This window comes from Euprymna scolopes, chromosome 5 (assembly GCF_053919585.1).
Source record: "Euprymna scolopes isolate OS-2025 chromosome 5, ASM5391958v1, whole genome shotgun sequence".
Taxonomy (NCBI): Eukaryota; Metazoa; Mollusca; class Cephalopoda; order Sepiida; family Sepiolidae; genus Euprymna; species Euprymna scolopes.
Window position 1 is genome coordinate 178,351,033 of NC_136486.1, and position 22,768 is coordinate 178,373,800.

The 22,768-nt window shown below is 37.8% G+C and overlaps 1 protein-coding gene across 1 annotated transcript in view; it reads left to right on the forward strand.

Annotated features, from left to right (window-relative positions):
• Window positions 1–22,768, forward strand: part of LOC145277052 (protein downstream neighbor of Son-like) — a 72,166-nt gene that overhangs the window by 17,736 nt on the left and 31,662 nt on the right. The window contains exons 2-5 of the mRNA XM_080128709.1: window positions 407–514; window positions 9,505–9,708; window positions 12,594–12,703; window positions 22,385–22,441. Coding sequence (XP_079984835.1) covers window positions 407–514; window positions 9,505–9,708; window positions 12,594–12,703; window positions 22,385–22,441 — 479 coding nt within the window. The remainder of the gene's footprint in view (window positions 1–406; window positions 515–9,504; window positions 9,709–12,593; window positions 12,704–22,384; window positions 22,442–22,768) is intronic.

Sequence of the window (22,768 nt, forward strand, 5' to 3'; positions counted from 1 at the left end):
GAGTATTAGTTGTGTTTAGGGTTGTTTATATTTATGTTAAGTGAGTACAAGTGCTGAACCTTGATAGCACATGGAAGTATTTGTAAAACAAGTGCAGCTTGGCCTCCCAGGAATTGTGTCTGACACTGGCTCCTGGGATTCCAAAAATTCACACTCAGATTCCTAGAATTTTGAAATATCTGATTCCGACTCCTAATTAAAAGTCTTAGACAATCTGTTGCTTCTTTGAAGCTTAAAAAATCTGACTCCGACGTCTAATGTTTTTACGACTTTGACATTGACTTCTTTCTAAATCTCTAACTCCGACCTCGCCATCTATTATAAATCCGTGAAAATAAATCTGAAAAAATAGTTTTGAATTCAACTTTTCAAAGTAACAAATAAACTAGATGTCTTCTCTTTTCAGCCGGCCGCAGTCAGTAGTCTTGAAAATTCCCAACGAAAGTTGCGAAAACATTTATCAGCAACATTCAAATCTCAAAATGATAAACGATTTGATGCAGACTTGGAAAAGGTTTGTATTATTTTTGTATCATTTCCATTTTGTTGTGTATGCAATATCGGGGGACATTTTTTTTTATTATTGCACTGTCGTTTAAATTATATATTTTCATTTTACTTCAACAAGTTCTCATAAATGAAGGGGGTTACTTTCTGATTGCTATACAGGATACATAGATATGCGAGCGCTCAATCAAGATTCTGTTTCAACAAATGTTTTGGGTTCATAAAGAAGTGTAGAACATTAATTTTTCTTTCTCCAATTGAATGATTATGCTACAGTTTATCTTGCGGTTCTTTCTGAATTTTGCCAGATTCCAGGGCAAGAATTCATCTGGTCCAGTTTATAACCATGTTGAAGGGATCTTATTTGTGCTTTCTATTGTTTGGATATTTGGTCAGGGTTTACTGATCAGATGAATTGTCATGTTGTCCTGCAAACTCTTGTACAGAGAGAAACCGAAGACAGTATATATAGTAAGCTATGGCAATTAAGCTACATAACATTTTCTGCATATCATCCTTATACGGACTCGTCAGGCTAATCAATTAGGATTAGCCTGACCAGTCCTTACAAGAATGAAACGTGGAAAATTCTGTGTAGCTTAATGGCTATATCTCATGAAAATTGAATCGTACAGTATTACTAGATGAATACTTAATATAATCAAATCCTTCTTAAACAAGAGAAGGTTGTCATCGATGATTATACATCAAAGCAACACAATCTAAATGCGGGTGTACCGCAAGGGTTGATTTTGGGACCTTTATTATTCCTGATTCATGAATGACTTCTCTCATAAGAGTGTTTCCTAGATGGGTATATTTGTTGATGACATAGCAAATGTAAGGTAAAAATGAATGAACACATATATAAGGCAATGGCTGAAACTCTCGAGGAAGACCTCCACTCTGTTGTATAATGCAATTGTAAATGGATGATAACCTGTAATACTGGCAAGACTAAGCTTCTTTTTTTTAATAATTATAAGAAACTACCTCAACCACCAATTGTCATGACTAATGATATACTACCAGAAAGTTCTTCGTTCAAACTCCTTGACTTAACATTCACAAACAACATGAATTGGAACAAAACATTGAGGACATTGCCAAGGTTGCTGGAAAGAAGTTAGGTTCAATTTATCATGCTAGAAAGTTGCTCACACTTGAGAGTATCCTATATCTCTTCAAGGCTACCATTCACCCCTGCATGGAATATTGCTGCGAGATCTGGGCTGGTGCATCTGCCACTTGTCTCTCACTCTTAGACAGAGTCCAAAAAAAGAATCTCCAACCTAGTAGTTCCTGCGCTATCAACCAAACTCCAATCTCTGTCCCATTGTTGAAATATTACATCTCTGTGCCTGTTTTGCAAGCATTTTAATCGAATGTGCTATGATGAATTCAATGCATTTGTTCCCCCTTCGATATAAATGCACCCGACTAACCCGACAAGCCGCAGAATCCCACCCCTACACTGTAGAGATCCCTAGATGCCGGAAAGCCTTCTACTCTAATAGTTTCTTCCCTCAAACTGCTAGACTTTGGACTCCCCCCCCCAGTTTCCTGCTTCCCTGGCTGTACTGACATGCAGAAGTTCAAGTGTAATGTGAACAGACACCTCACTGCTCAATTCCCTACATAGTATCCCTGTCGAATTGATCCTTCTCAAATTTTATAAGGATACATAATGTGTGTGTCACAAAATTAGACATTTGAAGTACATTTCTAATTTGGCAGACAATTACATATCATCGGTTTACCTGCAGTCCCTGCTTGTTTTTGCATCTGAGTGTGCAAAGGAATTGGGGTATGCTGTTCACCCCAGTAAAAACAGTTGCGCTTTTGGTTTCATGACACATTTGTTCATTCTTGAAATGTCATAACTATCTGGGAGTAATAATATCTAGCAATCTCAAGTTTGACGACCACGTGTCTTATGTATCCAACAAGGTTAATAGGGAGCTTTACATATTGTGTATCCTAAGCTACCAATACCCCATGAATGGCATTTGCTGACTTCGTCCCCACTTGGAATATGGGTCCCTAGTGTTTGCCGGAGTTGGCAGAGTGTTCTAGGATTCTCTTGAGCGTCTACAGCATCGTACCATCACATATATATATATATATATACTACATATTCTCTGCTGCAACCCTGTTCCCTCTGGAATATATGATCTGTTTGGATTAGATCTGCTCTCTACTCGCCAGAATGTAACGGTTGTTTCTGTTGCCTACAGATTATTTCATGGTTCTTGCTCTGCCGCAATACTTAAATATCATCCTGTGCTGCGGCTGAACAGACCAAACCTGCGACGATATACTTTCACATTAGCTCCACTGCATAATCACACTGATGTTTAGAGATGTACCAGTGATCGACTTTTGCATTGTGTTCTGCAATCCTGAACATGCTGCCTCATAATTGTGTGAATGAACATGTATCACTGTCACATCTTCGGAGTTCTGTATTGTCTATCATGATGTTCCTAAGTTTTATGTATTCACTAATTAGCTTAGTAGCCTATGTCTATTGCTAACCTTTTTTCTGATTATGGTTTAATAAAGAGGGGGAAAAGAATTAAACATTTAAAATTTAACATAATTCTAATTTTTTTTTTTTTCATTGCATTTTCACCCCAAATAAGGCACGGTACCACTTTGATGTAGAGGGCTACTATCTAGGACATAATTTGCAGGGATATTATGTAGGGAGTTGAGCAGCAAGATGTCTGTTTACATTACACTTGAACTTTTGCATGTCAGTACGGTCAGAGGAGCAGGAAGCTGGAAAGGAATTCCAAAGTCTAGCAGTCCTTGGGAAGAAACTATTAGAGTTGAAGGCTTTCTTGCATGTAGGAATCTCTATTGTGTAGGGGTGTGATTTTGCTTGTCAGGGGTATTTAAGTTGAGGGGGTACAAGGGCTTGTAGTTTGTTGGAGCGCTTACCATTAAAATATTTGTAAAACAGAGGGATGCAACATCTATTAAAGATTGTTTTTATCTGAAATATCCTAAGATTCACGCTATGATCCAATGAGAATTAGTCCATCAAAAATATTCATAAACTGGATTTTCATTGTTTGAAAATCCAGTTTTAACTGTGTCAAGTATGGAAGACTACAACTTTCAAAATGATAATTTGTAGTTGGGAAACTCAATTCAAATTTATTGTTAAATATTATTCCATTTGATTTAGAGGCAAAACATTGTAAATTGTTCAAAAAAACTAAAATGTTTATTAAATTTGAACTAGATCTGAAGTAAAGATCAATACTTGTGCAAAATTTGAAGCAGACATTGATACTGGCTGCTCGGCTTTGCTCGGAACATGATGTCAACTGCCAGCTTTCAAAACGTAACAAAACTACTGAAGGAAAGTACTGAAATAGACATTTAAATATAATGAAATCACCAGAAAAAAATATAACAAAAATAAAAAGAAACAACAACCTACCGTAACAATTTCTGTTTTATTCTTGTAACAGATTTATTTAAGTGAAAAAAAAGAAACAAATTATTTATTTATTTCTGTCACCAATCTGTTGGTGGTTCGTAATAAATTTGAATTTTTTCTGTCACCAATCTGTTGGTGGTTCGTAATAAATTTGAATTTTTTCTGTCACCAATCTGTTGGTGGTTCGTAATAAATTTGAACTTTTTCTGTCACCAATCTGTTGGTGGTTCGTAATAAATTTGAACTTTTTCTGTCACCAATCTGTTGGTGGTTCGTAATAAATTTGAACTTTTTCTGTCACCAATCTGTTGGTGGTTCGTAATAAATTTGAATTTTTTCTGTCACCAATCTGTTGGTGGTTCGTAATAAATTTGAACTTTTTCTGTCACCAATCTGTTGGTGGTTCGTAATAAATTTGAACTTTTTCTGTCACCAATCTGTTGGTGGTTCGTAATAAATTTGAACTTTTTCTGTCACCAATCTGTTGGTGGTTCGTAATAAATTTGAACTTTTTCTGTCACCAATCTGTTGGTGGTTCGTAATAAATTTGAACTTTTTCTGTCACCAATCTGTTGGTGGTTCGTAATAAATTTGAATTTTTTCTGTCACCAATCTGTTGGTGGTTCGTAATAAATTTGAATTTTTTCTGTCACCAATCTGTTGGTGGTTCGTAATAAATTTGAACTTTTTCTGTCACCAATCTGTTGGTGGTTCGTAATAAATTTGAACTTTTTCTTTCACCAATCTGTTGGTGGTTCGTAATAAATTTGAACTTTTTCTGTCACCAATCTGTTGGTGGTTCGTAATAAATTTGAACTTTTTCTGTCACCAATCTGTTGGTGGTTCGTAATAAATTTGAACTTTTTCTGTCACCAATCTGTTGGTGGTTCGTAATAAATTTGAATTTTTTCTGTCACCAATCTGTTGGTGGTTCGTAATAAATTTGAACTTTTTCTGTCACCAATCTGTTGGTGGTTCATAATAAATTTGAACTTTTTCTGTCACCAATCTGTTGGCGTAATAAATTAAATCTTCGACACAAATCTGTTACATCACACAAAAAGAATAAGACAGAAAATGTACATAACTACTTTATTGAGCAATGGACTAAAAACAAGATGTATTTACAAATACTATTGTAGCAGTTTTTTCTTTACATCCAAGAAACTCAAATTAAGCATTATTAGAAAGAGAATAAAAAACAAAGAAATATAACTGTTAGTTTTTTTTAAATCGATCCATTTATTTTCTTATTTGAGGAGTTTTTTCTTTATTTTTTTTATTGCATTTTCCCCCTCAAACAAGGCACAGTGGCTATTATCTGGGGCATAATTTGGAGGGGTACTATGTAGGGAGTTGAGCAGTAAGATATCTGTTTACAATACACTTCTGCATATCAGTATAGTCAGAGAAGCAGGAACACAGAAGGGAATTCCTAAGTTTAGCAGTTCTATTAGAGTTGAAGGCTTTCTGACATCTGAGAATCTCTATTATGTAGGGGTGAGATTTTGCTGCTTGTCAGGTTTGTCATGTTGATGAGGGACAAGGGCTTGTAGTTTGTTGGAGCACCTACCATTAAGATACTTGTAAAACAGGCAGAGGGATGCAACATTTCGTCAATGGGACAGAGGGTGAAGCCTAGCTGACAGTGTGGGACCTATGAGGTTGGTGACTCTCTTTTGAACCCTGTCTAAGAGTGAGAGACTAGTAGCTGATGCACCAAATGTTGCAATAATACTCCATACATAGGCGAATCGTGGCATAATTACTTTTTACCACAGTAGAGAGAGCTCACGTCGTTTGTCACAGCAGTCGTGGCAATGCCCTCAATGTATCTGTTTCAACTCATGTCCCCGTGAACGTTAAACCAAGGAGTTTGAACAAAGTACTTTCTGGTAATCAATTATTAACCATGGCTTTTCGTGTTTGAGAAGGTTTCTGGTAGTTATAGTGGGGCAGATTGCAGAAACAATCTTTCATCACTTGGTGCTTGTATTACTAAGTGAAAGATTCTTATGGAATACTGAGATAACCTGCCCCACTATTATTAAAGGAAAGATGCTTAGTTTTGGCAGCTTTGAAAGTTACCATCCAATTTTGTCCTTCGCATTCCACTACAGACCGGAGGTCTTCCTCTAGGGTTTCCGCTATTGCCTTGCTTGTGCCTGTTATAGAGTGTGGTATTGTCAGCAAGTAGACCCATTATATCAGGGAGGTCATTTATGAATATCAGGAATAATAAAGGACCAAGGATCTACCCTTGAGGTACACCCACATTTATATCATATTGTTTTGATGTACGACCATCGAGAATAACCTGGATTCTTCTCTTATTTAAGAAGGATTTGATTATATTAAGTATTTGTCCAGTAATATCATAGGATCTGATTTTCATGGGAGGACCATCGTGCCATACCCTGTCAAAGGCATTAGGTATATCTCGGGCTACTGCCCTAGCCTCCCCTGCTTTATCCAGTGCATGGTATATACGTTAAAAAATTACAGTTAGGATATCTGCAGTAGAATGGACTTTCCTGAACCCATACTGCTGGTTGAGCAGAAGTTTAGCAGCTGTAAGATGGTGGACTGGAGCTTGGTTAATTATGGACTTAAATATTTTGGTGAAAAGAGGGAGGAGGCTAATAGGGCGATAATTTAATGGGCCAGTTCTTTTGCCAGAATTCTTGTAAACTGGCACCACAGAAGCAGTTTTCCAGCAGTCAGGAAAGAAAGATTCATTAAGGCATTTCTTGAAAAGTTTGAAGAGAACTGAAGCAACCCCCAGCAAGGATGAGATCCGGTCCACATGCTTTTGAGGTGTCTCGGTTTTTTATAATATCATGAACTTGAGAAGGGGTGATTTTCAGATCATCTAGTGAGATTTCTGTCCACAAAGGAAAATCAGGGAGAGAGTGGGTTGCTGGGTCCAATGTAGAGTTTGAGGCAAACCGATGGGCAAGCATGTTAGCCTTCTCAGTTGCCTCGCAAACAACCTCATGATTGTTGGATAGTGGCAGAATTGTTGATTGCCTATTATTTAATTATTTACTACACTGTTGTAGATTTTCCAGAAATCATGAGTTCCTAATTTTTGCACTTCAATTCATTTTCTGGTGGTTTTGGTATGTTCTCTCTTAGCTGTTGCTATTTCTTTCCTACAATTACTTCTAGCTTCAATAAACTTTTGTCTGTTTGTACTTGACATTTTTTTTTTTTTTTTTTTTTATTACATTTTCACCCCAAACAAGGCAAATTGCCACTTTGGTGTAGGGGGCTACTATCAGGGGAATCAACTACTGGGGTACTATGTAGGGATTTGGGCAGCAAGGTGTCGGTTCACGTTACACTTGAACTTCTGCACGTCAGTACTGTTGGGGAAGCAGGGACCTGGAATGGAATTCCAGAGTCTTGCGGTTCTGGGGAAGAAACTATTGGAGTAAAAAGATCTTTTACATCTAGGGATCTCTACAGTGTGGGGGTGGGATCTAGTAGCCTGTCGGGTTTGTCGAGGGTGCTCGCGTCGTGGGGGCACAAGTGATTGCAGTTCGTCAGAGCATTCACCACTAAAATACTTGTAGAAAAGGCAGAGGGATGCAACATTTCGTCGATGGGACAGAGGCTGAAGTTTAGATGACAGTTCAGGACCTATCAGGTTTGCGACTCTCTTTTGAACCTTGTCAAGGAGCGAGAGACTAGTAGCAGATGCACCAGCCCAGATGTGGCAGCAATACTCCATACATGGGCGAATGGTGGCCTTATAGAGGTACAGGATACTTTCGGGTGTTAGTAGTTTTCTAGCACGGTAGAGAGAGCCTACCTTTCTTGCAGCGGCCCTGGCAATGCCTTCAATGTAATTGTTCCAACTCATGTTTCCTGTGAACGTTAGGCCAAGGAGTTTGAAAGATGGACTCTCAGATAAAGAGTCGTTGGCCATTGCTATGGGTGGTAGAGAGGGTTTCTTCTAATTATTGAATGAAACTAGTTTAGTCTTGGCAGCATTGAACGCGACCAACCACTTTTGTCCCCATTCCACTACAGATTGGAGGTCTTCCTCTAGTGTTTCTGCCATTTCTTTAGAAATGTGTTCATTCGTCTTCCTGTCGTGTCTGCCATAGAGTGTAGTGTCATCAGCATATATACCCATCTCAGAGGCAATGTTGTCGGGGAGGTCATTTATGAATATCAGGAACAATAGAGGTCCAAGGAAAGAACCCTGGGGCACTCCCGCATTTATATCATATTGTTTAGATGTGCGACCGTCGAGGACAACCTGGATTTTTTTATGTCGAATAAATCTGCGGTATGCATGCTGTCTTTAAGCAATGGCATTGGGAAGAGTGGGGTTTGCTATAGAACTTCCGTGTAGGAACATGTACTTCAATTGCTGCTTTGAACCATTCAGTGGTCTCATTTGTGCACTGTTCCACAGGAAGAGAAAAGATATTTCCTTATGGAAATCCCAATCAGCCTTATTGTTGTTTTGAGCAGTGGCTCTTCAGCTTCGGGTTGAGTTTAGAGTGATGTCTATCATTATCACAGCATGATCAGCATTCCCGAGAGGGCAATGGGCATTTGTTACACAATCCTCAGGAACTGTGGTCAGAAATAGGTCCAGAAGTGAGGCTTGCTGATCCTGATTAACAGGGAGACGGGTCAGGAACGTTACTGTCTGTGTCAAGGAATGGGATCAAGAAAAATTATGTGTCAGTGTAGTTATAGAAGCCAAGCCAATTACTGTGGTGGGCATTAAAGTCACCAAATATATGTACTTGGGCCTTTGTATCTAGGCGAGTGATGTTTGCATGTAATTTTGAAATTTTATTGATTTTCAGTTTTTACAATGTTTTTTTTTTTTTATCAATACTGATTATTTTTAGCAATCCGTTCAATAATTTTTTCTCACATAATATTAAATATGTAAACCTCACACCATTTTACTATGCAAAGTCTACCTGAAAAGTGCTGTGTGAACTGTGGTTGAAAGAAGGATAAGTGGATTGTATTAGATATGTCAAAAGAAGGTAACTGAACTTATCTTACTGAAAACATTACATTTTTGTTTCATATGTTTTTATTTACCTTTTCTTGAACTTTTTACAACATCTTGATTATCAGGTAGTTCCTGTTTGAGAGGAAAATTTCCTTACTGGAACACCCTCCTTATTCACCTGATCTTGCTTCTTATGATTTTTTTTTTATTTCCATCTAAACTAAAGAAGAACCATTTTCATAGTAGAGGCGGAAGAGGTATTAAGAGGGTCTGTAGCTGAAGTGCATAGAAACAGTACAGAGAAAGATAGGAAAGTTCATTAGATTTAGGAGGGATGGATAACTTTGAAAGGTAATCCATGTTTGGAATTGAAATTGATTGTGACACGAGTCCTGTTACTTTCCAGACAAACCTTGTATACACATTCATGCAAAAAAACAAAAACTGTCAAAATGATGGAATTGAGAAAATAAGGTGGTTACACCACGGAACAAGACACCCAAACAAATTGTTGCTATCATTTTTTTTTTAATGTTTTCTTTTTAATTAACAGAATTATGGCTTGGCCACTTCGTCTGAATCTTTCACCCATTCTACCTCTAGTGGCTTACCTGTTGATTGGAGTCTTAAACAGAAAATCCGCGTTATTTCTATTCAACCTTTTGATTGGTGCAAACATCTTAAGACATCAGAAGAAGCTGATGGAGTTCACCATTTTCTGAAGAATCCAATAACCCAGATGGAACCAACAAAAATGGTTTGTTTTTATTTCAATTGCAGTTTTTTTTTTTTTTGTTTTTTTTTTGTACTTTTCAGTTGAAAGAAAGAAAAGTTGTATGAGTCATATGGGCCAGTTTTTGACTCCAAAAATTCTTGACAATATAATATTAAAAAAAAAAATGCTTTGATTTAATTTTCATTTAAAAACAGATATTGTGAAGATGTATCCAATACAATGAAAATGCGATTTCAAACTTAACCCTTTAGATTTATTTATTTCTATATTTATTTATCTGCGGACCGTTATCTTCATCTTCATAGTTGCTGTTTCGGTCAACTATTCCTAGGAATAGTTGACCGAAACGTGGTTAAACAACAACTATGAAGATGAGGATAACAGTCTGCAGATAAATAAATATAGAAATAAATAAATATACAACACTGACGGCCAATATGCAAGTCTCCTAGACTGTTTTCTCACAACTTGCGCTGAACTATGTTCAACTTCTGTTCTGTGTCCACTGGGATCTTCCGACCACTCTGTTGTATCAGTTAAGATAAAAATGAAATGTAATAAGTCCTCAGATGTACCTCTCCATCGTACAGTATATCGATACTCTATAGCTGACTGGGATAGCTTCCATACATTTTATATCAGATCTACCTCTGTGTTCCATGTTTAAAAAGGATGTGTCCTCTATAGTATCAAATTTGACGGAATGGTTAATTGTAGGTATAGACTGTTTCATACCCTCTAAAAGGTTCCAGCAAAAACCTAACAGCTAGCCGTAGTTCTCTTCAGAATGTGCTGCTGCCATTGCGCATAGAAATCACTTTTTCCATTTATTCCGACGTAATAATGTACTGAGACTAAAGCCGCTTTCAGAACTGCCAGCAACCACTGTAAAGTCATAAAGAACGCAAGCGAGTTGTATGCTCAGTCCGTCAAGTACAAAGTAGCTTAGCACCGGCTTGGTTCCCACCAGTTTTAGCAAATAGCAAACAGAATCCTGAACAGAAACATGTGCTCTATCCCAACTATCATCCATGGACCTGAGGTAATGTCATCAGCATCAGACAAAACCAAACTCTTTGCCAAGAACTTTGCAGCTAATTCTACCCTTTGTGACCAAGGGTGCCAACCCCCAATATTTCCTTCTGTATCAGAAAACATGCTATGTAATATGCACATATCTGTATGTGATGTTGCCGAACTAATCAAAAACCTTGATTTAAGTAAAGAAACCGGCCCTGACGGTATTCCAATTATATTTCTCCAAAACTTCAACTAGAACTAGCGCCCATACTTACAAAACTGTTTAAACGTTGTCTTAAGGAGAATTGCTTCCCATTACCCTGGAAAATCTCATCAATATACCTTGTATTTACGAATTCAGGTGATCACTCGTCTCCCTCTCAGTACAGGCCAATAAGTCTCCTGTGCATCATGAGTAAGTTGCTGGAATCTGTGTTAAATAGAGAAGTAATCAACCATCTCAGCAAAAATAACCTTCTTAGTGACACGCAGTATGGTTTCCGTTCTGCTAGATCTACAGCAGATGTGCTTAGTTATATCTCATAGGATTGGCAAATCTCTCAACGGAGGCTTCCTTTCTAGGCGAACTGCTCTTGACATATCAAAGGCCTTTGATAGGGTATGGCATAAAGGTTTACTTCACAAGATCTCAAATTACAGTATAGCTGGAAATGTCTTCTCAATTATTAAATTATTTCTTTCCCATAGGTTCATAAGAGTAGTATTTGATGGGCAGAAATCAGAAGCTCACAGTATTAATGCTGGAGTCCCTCAGGGGTCCATCCTTGGCCCAACTCTCTTCCTAATCTGCATTAATGATCTTACATCATTCGTAGACATTTATGCTGATGACACTACCATCTATGATAGCACATCAAAGACTGTAAATGACCAAGTTCTCTCTGATTCTCTCTCCTCTGATCTTGAGCACGTGGTACAATGGGGAAAGAGGTGGCTAGTTACTTTTAATGCATTTGAAACCAAGCTTTTATCTTTACATCATCAACGCTCTGATCCCCATCTGGTATCAATTGAAATGAATGACTCTCATCTTGGGGAGGCTTCATGTTTTGACAAGCTTCTGGGCTTGACCGTTACTCCTGATCTGAAATGGAACACATACATCAAATCCATTACCAAGGCCGCTGGATAAATGGTGGGATCCTTCTATCGATCCAGTAGATATCTCACTGCTGATGCAATTCTATATCTATATAAGAGCCAGGTACATCCAAAGATGGAGTACTGTTGCCACATCTGGACAGGAGCTGCTAGAAAGGACTTATCCTGCCTTGATAGAGTTCAAAATAGACTTCGTAGCCTCGTAGGGGATGTCCTTTTCTCTTTCCGACAACCTCTTTCTCACATTTGGCAACAAATGAAATCTTCCACTCTCTTAAGATAGATGGTAGCATACTGAATGTAAGCAATGGACAGTTGCAATCTGGAGGTATCTGGCATCTATCCAGATATTGAACTAATATGTACAAGGTGTGTTTTAATCAATTATCACTTTATTTATGCTGTTATATTCATTTATTTATAACTGAGCAAATTAGTTCAACCAGGTCATAAAGGGTTAAATGTGACCGATAAAGAAATATTTGTTAAACACTAAAGAAAGCAAAAATATGTGGAAATTCCAATGTTTAGATTATTTTTACACATCCACTTCTAAATATTGTAATCACACTGCCCAAGTATTTCACTTATAAGAGGAGGGAGAACATAAGGGTTTATACCTTTTCGAATGGTATCGTTGAAAGTGACTCAGTAAACCTAACGGAACTTTAGCCCTAACACATTTTCTATTGTAATTGAAATTGTTGTTACACATTGAGTTTTCTTTGATTTCTTGAATTTTCTCTTTCTTTTTGTGTCTTTAGAAAAAAACCCAAGTGGATAAATGGAAATCAATTTTCCAGAAGGAATGTCTTTATTGGATCCATCCGAATCTTCCGTGGCTAAAAATGTTCCCAAGAATTCAAAATGAAAGGTTAGTCTGATACGCAATTTCATTTTTCCAAAGGAAATTTATGTTAATAATTTTTTTAATTTAAACATATTTTTTAGACATTTCAGTATTGTTTGTTTATTACATAGGAATCTTTGTAAAAAAAAAAAGAAAGTAATATTACTAAAATATTGTGTGTTTTCATTTTAACATTAATAAATAAATAAAAAAAAGCATTCAAATGTTTATAAATAGAAAAAGAAATTCGAACATTGTTATATCACACACACAAAAAACATGGTAACACAAAAACTGTAGATAACTACTTTATTAGGTAGTGGAACAAAGATGGTTTTCAACTTTTCTGCTTCATCTTTGTGTAATGTTTCTTGTTTTAGAAATTCCATCCGACAAATTCTGAAGTATTCCATCATTTTTTCTCCTTTTAATTCTTTTAACGATGCTTTAGCTTTTTTGTTTGTTCGTAATAAATTTGGATCCTTCTGTTAGCGATCTGTTGGTGGTTCGTAATAAATTTGGATCCTTCTGTTAGCGATCTGTTGGTGGTTCGTAATAAATTTGGATCCTTCTGTTAGCGATCTGTTGGTGGTTCGTAATAAATTTGGATCCTTCTGTTAGCGATCTGTTGGTGGTTCGTAATAAATTTGGATCCTTCTGTTAGCGATCTGTTGGTGGTTCGTAATAAATTTGGATCCTTCTGTTAGCGATCTGTTGGTGGTTCGTAATAAATTTGGATCCTTCTGTTAGCGATCTGTTGGTGGTTCGTAATAAATTTGGATCCTTCTGTTAGCGATCTGTTGGTGGTTCGTAATAAATTTGGATCCTTCTGTTAGCGATCTGTTGGTGGTTCGTAATAAATTTGGATCCTTCTGTTAGCGATCTGTTGGTGGTTCGTAATAAATTTGGATCCTTCTGTTAGCGATCTGTTGGTGGTTCGTAATAAATTTGGATCCTTCTGTTAGCGATCTGTTGGTGGTTCGTAATAAATTTGGATCCTTCTGTTAGCGATCTGTTGGTGGTTCGTAATAAATTTGGATCCTTCTGTTAGCGATCTGTTGGTGGTTCGTAATAAATTTGGATCCTTCTGTTAGCGATCTGTTGGTGGTTCGTAATAAATTTGGATCCTTCTGTTAGCGATCTGTTGGTGGTGCGTAATAAATTTGGATCCTTCTGTTAGCGATCTGTTGGTGGTGCGTAATAAATTTGGATCCTTCTGTTAGCGATCTGTTGGTGGTTCGTAATAAATTTGGATCCTTCTGTTAGCGATCTGTTGGTGGTTCGTAATAAATTTGGATCCTTCTGTTAGCGATCTGTTGGTGGTTCGTAATAAATTTGGATCCTTCTGTTAGCGATCTGTTGGTGGTTCGTAATAAATTTGGATCCTTCTGTTAGCGATCTGTTGGTGGTTCGTAATAAATTTGGATCCTTCTGTTAGCGATCTGTTGGTGGTTCGTAATAAATTTGGATCCTTCTGTTAGCGATCTGTTGGTGGTTCGTAATAAATTTGGATCCTTCTGTTAGCGATCTGTTGGTGGTTCGTAATAAATTTGGATCCTTCTGTTAGCGATCTGTTGGTGGTTCGTAATAAATTTGGATCCTTCTGTTAGCGATCTGTTGGTGGTTCGTAATAAATTTGGATCCTTCTGTTAGCGATCTGTTGGTGGTGCGTAATAAATTTGGATCCTTCTGTTAGCGATCTGTTGGTGGTGCGTAATAAATTTGGATCCTTCTGTTAGCGATCTGTTGGTGGTTCGTAATAAATTTGGATCCTTCTGTTAGCGATCTGTTGGTGGTGCGTAATAAATTTGGATCCTTCTGTTAGCGATCTGTTGGTGGTTCGTAATAAATTTGGATCCTTCTGTTAGCGATCTGTTGGTGGTTCGTAATAAATTTGGATCCTTCTGTTAGCGATCTGTTGGTGGTTCGTAATAAATTTGGATCCTTCTGTTAGCGATCTGTTGGTGGTTCGTAATAAATTTGGATCCTTCTGTTAGCGATCTGTTGGTGGTTCGTAATAAATTTGGATCCTTCTGTTAGCGATCTGTTGGTGGTTCGTAATAAATTTGGATCCTTCTGTTAGCGATCTGTTGGTGGTTCGTAATAAATTTGGATCCTTCTGTTAGCGATCTGTTGGTGGTTCGTAATAAATTTGGATCCTTCTGTTAGCGATCTGTTGGTGGTTCGTAATAAATTTGGATCCTTCTGTTAGCGATCTGTTTGTGGTTCGTAATAAATTAAGATCCTTCTGTTAGCGATCTGTTGGTGGTTCGTAATAAATTTGGATCCTTCTGTTAGCGATCTGTTGGTGGTTCGTAAAAAATTTGGATCCTTCTGTTAGCGATCTGTTGGTGGTTCGTAATAAATTTGGATCCTTCTGTTAGCGATCTGTTGGTGGTTCGTAATAAATTTGGATCCTTCTGTTAGCGATCTGTTGGTGGTTCGTAATAAATTTGGATCCTTCTGTTAGCGATCTGTTGGTGGTTCGTAATAAATTTGGATCCTTCTGTTAGCGATCTGTTGGTGGTTCGTAATAAATTTGGATCCTTCTGTTAGCGATCTGTTGGTGGTTCGTAATAAATTTGGATCCTTCTGTTAGCGATCTGTTGGTGGTTCGTAATAAATTTGGATCCTTCTGTTAGCGATCTGTTGGTGGTTCGTAATAAATTTGGATCCTTCTGTTAGCGATCTGTTGGTGGTTCGTAATAAATTTGGATCCTTCTGTTAGCGATCTGTTGGTGGTTCGTAATAAATTTGGATCCTTCTGTTAGCGATCTGTTGGTGGTTCGTAATAAATTTGGATCCTTCTGTTAGCGATCTGTTGGTGGTTCGTAATAAATTTGGATCCTTCTGTTAGCGATCTGTTGGTGGTTCGTAATAAATTTGGATCCTTCTGTTAGCGATCTGTTGGTGGTTCGTAATAAATTTGGATCCTTCTGTTAGCGATCTGTTGGTGGTTCGTAATAAATTTGGATCCTTCTGTTAGCGATCTGTTGGTGGTTCGTAATAAATTTGGATCCTTCTGTTAGCGATCTGTTGGTGGTTCGTAATAAATTTGGATCCTTCTGTTAGCGATCTGTTGGTGGTTCGTAATAAATTTGGATCCTTCTGTTAGCGATCTGTTGGTGGTTCGTAATAAATTTGGATCCTTCTGTTAGCGATCTGTTGGTGGTTCGTAATAAATTTGGATCCTTCTGTTAGCGATCTGTTGGTGGTGCGTAATAAATTTGGATCCTTCTGTTAGCGATCTGTTGGTGGTGCGTAATAAATTTGGATCCTTCTGTTAGCGATCTGTTGGTGGTTCGTAATAAATTTGGATCCTTCTGTTAGCGATCTGTTGGTGGTGCGTAATAAATTTGGATCCTTCTGTTAGCGATCTGTTGGTGGTTCGTAATAAATTTGGATCCTTCTGTTAGCGATCTGTTGGTGGTTCGTAATAAATTTGGATCCTTCTGTTAGCGATCTGTTGGTGGTTCGTAATAAATTTGGATCCTTCTGTTAGCGATCTGTTGGTGGTTCGTAATAAATTTGGATCCTTCTGTTAGCGATCTGTTGGTGGTTCGTAATAAATTTGGATCCTTCTGTTAGCGATCTGTTGGTGGTTCGTAATAAATTTGGATCCTTCTGTTAGCGATCTGTTGGTGGTTCGTAATAAATTTGGATCCTTCTGTTAGCGATCTGTTGGTGGTTCGTAATAAATTTGGATCCTTCTGTTAGCGATCTGTTGGTGGTTCGTAATAAATTTGGATCCTTCTGTTAGCGATCTGTTGGTGGTTCGTAATAAATTTGGATCCTTCTGTTAGCGATCTGTTGGTGGTTCGTAATAAATTTGGATCCTTCTGTTAGCGATCTGTTGGTGGTTCGTAATAAATTTGGATCCTTCTGTTAGCGATCTGTTGGTGGTTCGTAATAAATTTGGATCCTTCTGTTAGCGATCTGTTGGTGGTTCGTAATAAATTTGGATCCTTCTGTTAGCGATCTGTTGGTGGTTCGTAATAAATTTGGATCCTTCTGTTAGCGATCTGTTGGTGGTTCGTAATAAATTTGGATCCTTCTGTTAGCGATCTGTTGGTGGTTCGTAATAAATTTGGATCCTTCTGTTAGCGATCTGTTGGTGGTTCGTAATAAATTTGGATCCTTCTGTTAGCGATCTGTTGGTGGTTCGTAATAAATTTGGATCCTTCTGTTAGCGATCTGTTGGTGGTTCGTAATAAATTTGGATCCTTCTGTTAGCGATCTGTTGGTGGTTCGTAATAAATTTGGATCCTTCTGTTAGCGATCTGTTGGTGGTTCGTAATAAATTTGGATCCTTCTGTTAGCGATCTGTTGGTGGTTCGTAATAAATTTGGATCCTTCTGTTAGCGATCTGTTGGTGGTTCGTAATAAATTTGGATCCTTCTGTTAGCGATCTGTTGGTGGTTCGTAATAAATTTGGATCCTTCTGTTAGCGATCTGTTGGTGGTTCGTAATAAATTTGGATCCTTCTGTTAGCGATCTGTTGGTGGTTCGTAATAAATTTGGATCCTTCTGTTAGCGATCTGTTGGTGGTTCGTAATAAATTTGGATCCTTCTGTTAGCGATCTGTTGGTGGTTCGTAATAAATTTGGATCCTTCTGTTAGCGATCTGTTGGTGGTTCGTAATAAATTTGGATCCTTCTGTTAGCGATCTGTTGGTGGTTCGTAATAAATTTGGATCCTTCTGTTAGCGATCTGTTGGTGGTTCGTAATAAATTTGGATCCTTCTGTTAGCGATCTGTTGGTGGTTCGTAATAAATTTGGATCCTTCTGTTAGCGATCTGTTGGTGGTTCGTAATAAATTTGGATCCTTCTGTTAGCGATCTGTTGGTGGTTCGTAATAAATTTGGATCCTTCTGTTAGCGATCTGTTGGTGGTTGGTAATAAATTTGGATCCTCGTTGCCAATCTGTTAGAAAAAGAACGATAAAAAAGAGAAAGTGTAGATAACTAGTTTATTAAGTAGTGGAACAAAAACAAGACGTGTTTACAAATAGTAGGTGTTAATTACGATTCCACTCGCCTATCTGCTCTGCGTACCGTCTTTTATAACTCTCGTTGACTGGAAGTCGTATGGTATGGGCCACATACCAACATCCACTCCTTATCTGTTATTTTTTCCTTTTATGATCTATTTTTATAGTTCCCATTGTACGACTCATTAGCTAAGATGCCCAGGGCCTATCTCTCTCTGAGTGACAAAGCCGACTGTGAGATTTTTTTTTTTTTTTTTTTTTTTTTTTTACACAGTGATCACCACTTATCAAGGCCCGGAAGCCACTCAGGATAAGGGTTATTGTGAGTACATCACGTTAGTGAGGAGATTTTATGAAGTGTTTAATTAGGGGGGCAGTTCATTAGGAATTTGTTAACATTAGACTTGAAGACATCCAAGTTGTAGTCCGGAGGGAAGCAGGCAGACGGAACAGAGTTCCACAGGCGTGCAGTTCTAAGAAAGAAGCTTTGTTCATGAAATCCGCGTTTTGATTTAGGCACAGATATAGAGTGGGGGAAATTTTTCACAGTGGATTCAGCTAGACGGGTGTTTTTCGTGAAAGATTGGCGAGGGGGGACCAGGGATTGGAGTTCAGACGAGCACCTGCCATGAAAATAACGATAAAACAAGGATAGGCTCGCAACGTCTCTTCTGTGGGAGAGGGGTTGCAGGGTAGAGAAAAGGGCATCCCCCACTAAACCACGAAGTCTATTTTGTACTCTGTCAAGGCATGATAGGCTGTTTTTGGCAGCTCCTGCCCAGATATGGCAACAGTATTCCATCCTTGGCCGTACTTGGCTTTTATAGAGATAGAGAATTGCATCAGTAGTGAGATATCTTCTGGAGCGGTAGAAGGATCCCACCATCTTTCCTGCGACCTTGGCAACAGACTTGATGTACGTATTCCATTTCAAATCAGGAGTAAAGGTCAAGCCCAGAAGCTTGTCAAAACACGGGGCCTCACCCAGATGAGAGCCATCCATCACAATTGATGCCAGCTGGGGATCAGAGCGTTGATGATGTAAGGATAGGAGTTTGGTTTTGGATGCATTAAAGGTAACTAGCCACATCTTCCCCCACTGAACCACGCGCTCGAGATCAGAGGAGAGAGAATCCGAGAGAACTTCGTCATTTACAGCCTTTGATGTGTTGCCGTAGATGGTCGTGTCATCAGCATAGATGTCAACGAATGATTTAAGTATGTGTTTAGGGAGGTCATTGATGTAGATCAGGAAGAGAGTTGGGCCCAGGATTGACCCCTGAGGGACTCCAGCATTTATATTGCAGGCCTCCGATGTTTGTCCATCTACCACTACTCTTATGAGCCTATCAGAGAGAAATGATTTAATGATTGAGAAAACATTTCCAGTTATACCGTAGCTGGAAATCTTGTGAAGTAGACCCTTATGCCATACTTTGTCAAAGGCCTTTGATATGTCGAGAGCAATTGCCCTAGAAAGGAAGCCTTTGTCAAGAGATTCACTAATCCTGTGGGATATAACTGTCAGCACATCTGCGGTAGATCTTGCAGAGCGGAAACCATATTGTGTGTCACTAAGAAGGTTATTCCTGCTGAGGTGGTTGACTATTTCTCTATTTAATATTGATTCCAGTAACTTACTCATAACACAGAGAAGACTTATTGGTCTGTATTGAGAGGGAGATGATTTATCACCTGAATTCTTAAATACAGGGCAAACTGAGGAGGTCTTCCAGGGGGTCGGAAAGCACTTCTCCTTAAGGCAGCGCTTAAATAGTTTCGTAAGTATGGGAGCAAGTTCTGGTTGAAGCTTTTTTAACACTATAATTGGGATGCCATCAGGGCCAGTTGCTTTACTGGAATCTAGGTTTTTTATTAGCTTGGCGACCTCATGCACGGATATTTGTATGTTACCTAGCTTGTTCTGTGTTATAGGAGGAAATATGGGGAGTTGATGGCCTTCGTCGCATAGGGTAGAATAAGCTGCAAAGTTCTTTGCAAATAGTTTGGCCTTGTCTGACGCTGACGAGATAACCTCTGGTCCATTGATAATGGTTGGGATAGAACGCACACTTCTGTTCAAGATCCTATTTGTTATTTGCCAAAACTGGTGGGAACCAAGCCGCTGATCAGCTACCTTGGATTTAACAGACTGGGCATATAGCTCTCTTGCATTTTTTATTACTCTTTTACAGTGGTTGCTGGCAGTCCTGAAAGCAGCTTTAGTCTCAGTGCATCTATTACGTTGGTAGTTATCGAAAAAGTGATTTCTGTGCGCGATAGCAGCAGCACATTCTGGGGAGAACCATGGCTGGCTGTTAGGTTTTTGTTGGAATTTTTTAGATGGTATAAATTGGTCTATGCCTACAATTAACCATTCGGTGAGATCTGATACTATAGAGGACACTTCCTTTTTAAACATGGAGTGCAGAGGTAAATCAGATATGAATGTACGGAAGCTATCCCAGTCAGCCATAGAGTATCGGTATACAGTACGGTGGAGGGGTACGTCTGATGGCTTCTTACATTTTGTTTTTATCTTAACTGATACGACGGAGTGGTCGGAGGATCCTAAAGGAGAATGAACGGTACATGAACATAGCTCAGGGGAAGTTGAAAGAAAAAGAGATTGTTATATTGCACAAAAATAATAAGGCTGAGAAACTGCAGATAATTACTTTATTAAGTAGGGGAACAAAAAAAAGTAGTAGGTGTTAGTTATCTGTTAATGGAATATGCATTTTCTTGCATGCTATACACACCTTTTATATCTCAGGGTGACCGGAAGCCATATGATACGAGCCACGTTACAACAAACATTAACATAGATAGAAACGCTTACTCTGTGGGAGAATTTTCTCTCCAGAAATGTTACATCTGAATATAATTGTTTTTTTTTTTTTATCTTGATTAAATTTGAAAGTGAATATTGAAATAAGTGTTTTCCCTGATGTGATTACCACATCCACATCTGTTAGCGAAGAGCTGCTATAGTTATCCTCTTTTCATTTACATCAATTTTATGATATTTGTGTAGTTCATGGATGAATCAAACAGCTGACAATGTTCTTAATAGTTATTGGCGTGGTAACATGAAAATCAACACCTATACAACGTTGTACAATGAAGTACAACTCTTGACCTATATACTTAAAAAAATTTTGATCTACAAACTTGAAATTTGGTATGTAGGGTTTTCAGACATGTGAAAAACTTTTTAATTGGTTTTCATCTGAAAAAAAAAGGGCTGGGGCTGCTAAGGGTTCAAAACTGAAAAATTGGGTTTTGGTGGTGTGGGGGGGGGCATCAGAGGCTATGGAGTCTATTTTGAACTATTCTGTCAAAGCAGGATAAGCTGCTTCTAGCAGCTCCTGTCCAGATGTAGCAACAGTACTCCATCCTTGAACGTACTTGACTCTTATATAGGTAAAGAATTGCATCAGTAGTCAGATATCTACTGTAGTGGTAGAACAATCCCACCATTTTTCCAGCAGCCCTGGCAATGGATTTGATGTACGTGTTCCATCTCAGATCAGGAGTAAAGGTCAGACCCAGTAACTTGTCAAAACATGAGGTGTGATAGATTCAAGTAAATGCGATTTTGAACTGAATCATGAATAACCAAAAAGCGTTTGAGCACTCCTCATTCATATATATTTTTCGATAAATATTATTTAAATTAAACTTTGAAAACTTCTTTCAGTTGAGTTTAACTCTTTGCACAGAGCATTAAGAAATCAGTCTACACAAACATGTGTCTCTTTAATTTCATAACTTAGACTCTAGCCGAGACCAGCTCACTTTAGTTACATTTGATGTCATTTTTTGAGTATATACAATTCCTCATCAATCTTATTCACTGCTGCAAATAGAGGTTTTCTTTTCTTAAAATAACTGGTGTAATAATAATTTTGATTCAAACTTGGCATTCATTGCTTTATATCTTCCTAGTTCACCGAACGAAACTGATGAAAATGAATCTTGAAATTATTTCTTTATTCTCACTGCTTGAACATATTAAGTTTTAATATTCTGATAGCATTCATTGACATATTCCATTATTTAATTTTCTCTGTCTTTTCTGTTGCTAAGTTGTTTAAATTGTTCATAAAACTGCAATTTCAAGTGTAACAGATTAAAGTAAATGTGATTTTGAACTGAATCACAAAAGACCAAAGAACATTGTTTTTCATTTGTTGCGTCTTAGAAATGTTGTTATGGGAGTTTTGTATCTGGAAAAGATGCTCTACACTAATGCTTTAGTACTTACCTGTGAAACGATGGAAGGTGTACTTGTTAAGTTGAAAATTAATAGGAATGCTATGAAAAGCGAGAGTGGATGTTACTGAAACGAAAATGTTGATCAATAGTTGTAGTGTAGGGAAAGTTACAGAAAAAAGAAACTTTCTTTGCTCTGTACGAAAAAAGACGCATTTTTTGTGGTATTTGTAAGCATATTAGAAGGTTAAGTTGAATTACTGGTTGAGAGAAGATAATTAGTTTGTGAGCAAGAATGGTTTGTTCTGATGGCCGGTTAATCTACAAGATATTGTAATGGTTGTATAGTGAATGCATAAATCTAGTGATATATGTGTGTGTGTATAAAATTTAGTGATATATGTGTGTGTGTGTATAAAATGCCATAAATGCATTGTTTTAAAAGTCAGTCAAATATAATCATTGGTTTGTAAATTGATCCCTAATTTTTTTTCCAGGTCTTTGCAGACGTTTCCTTTGGGTGATACGATATATGAAGCTCTTCAAGCTGACTGGTTTGTATTTTCTCTCTAGATATTTTGAGGATTATTTTTTATTATCTGAATTCTTCAAACTATTGTTCTCATCTTTAGTGTTATTTGTACAATGTTTTGGTCAGTGTAAGTTCTGACCTTCTTCAGGCGTATCTTGTTGAACTCAGGAATCTACATGGAATTTTGAATGGAACCCTTTATTTAATCGATGGCGGTAGCATGCTCTCATTCTGTCAACCATGATTTGGTAGAATTCCTAATTTTCAGTTTGTATTTTTTAGTACCACCCACACTGAGGATTGAACATTCAACCTCCAGAAAAGTGTAACTTACAATTGCATTTTACCA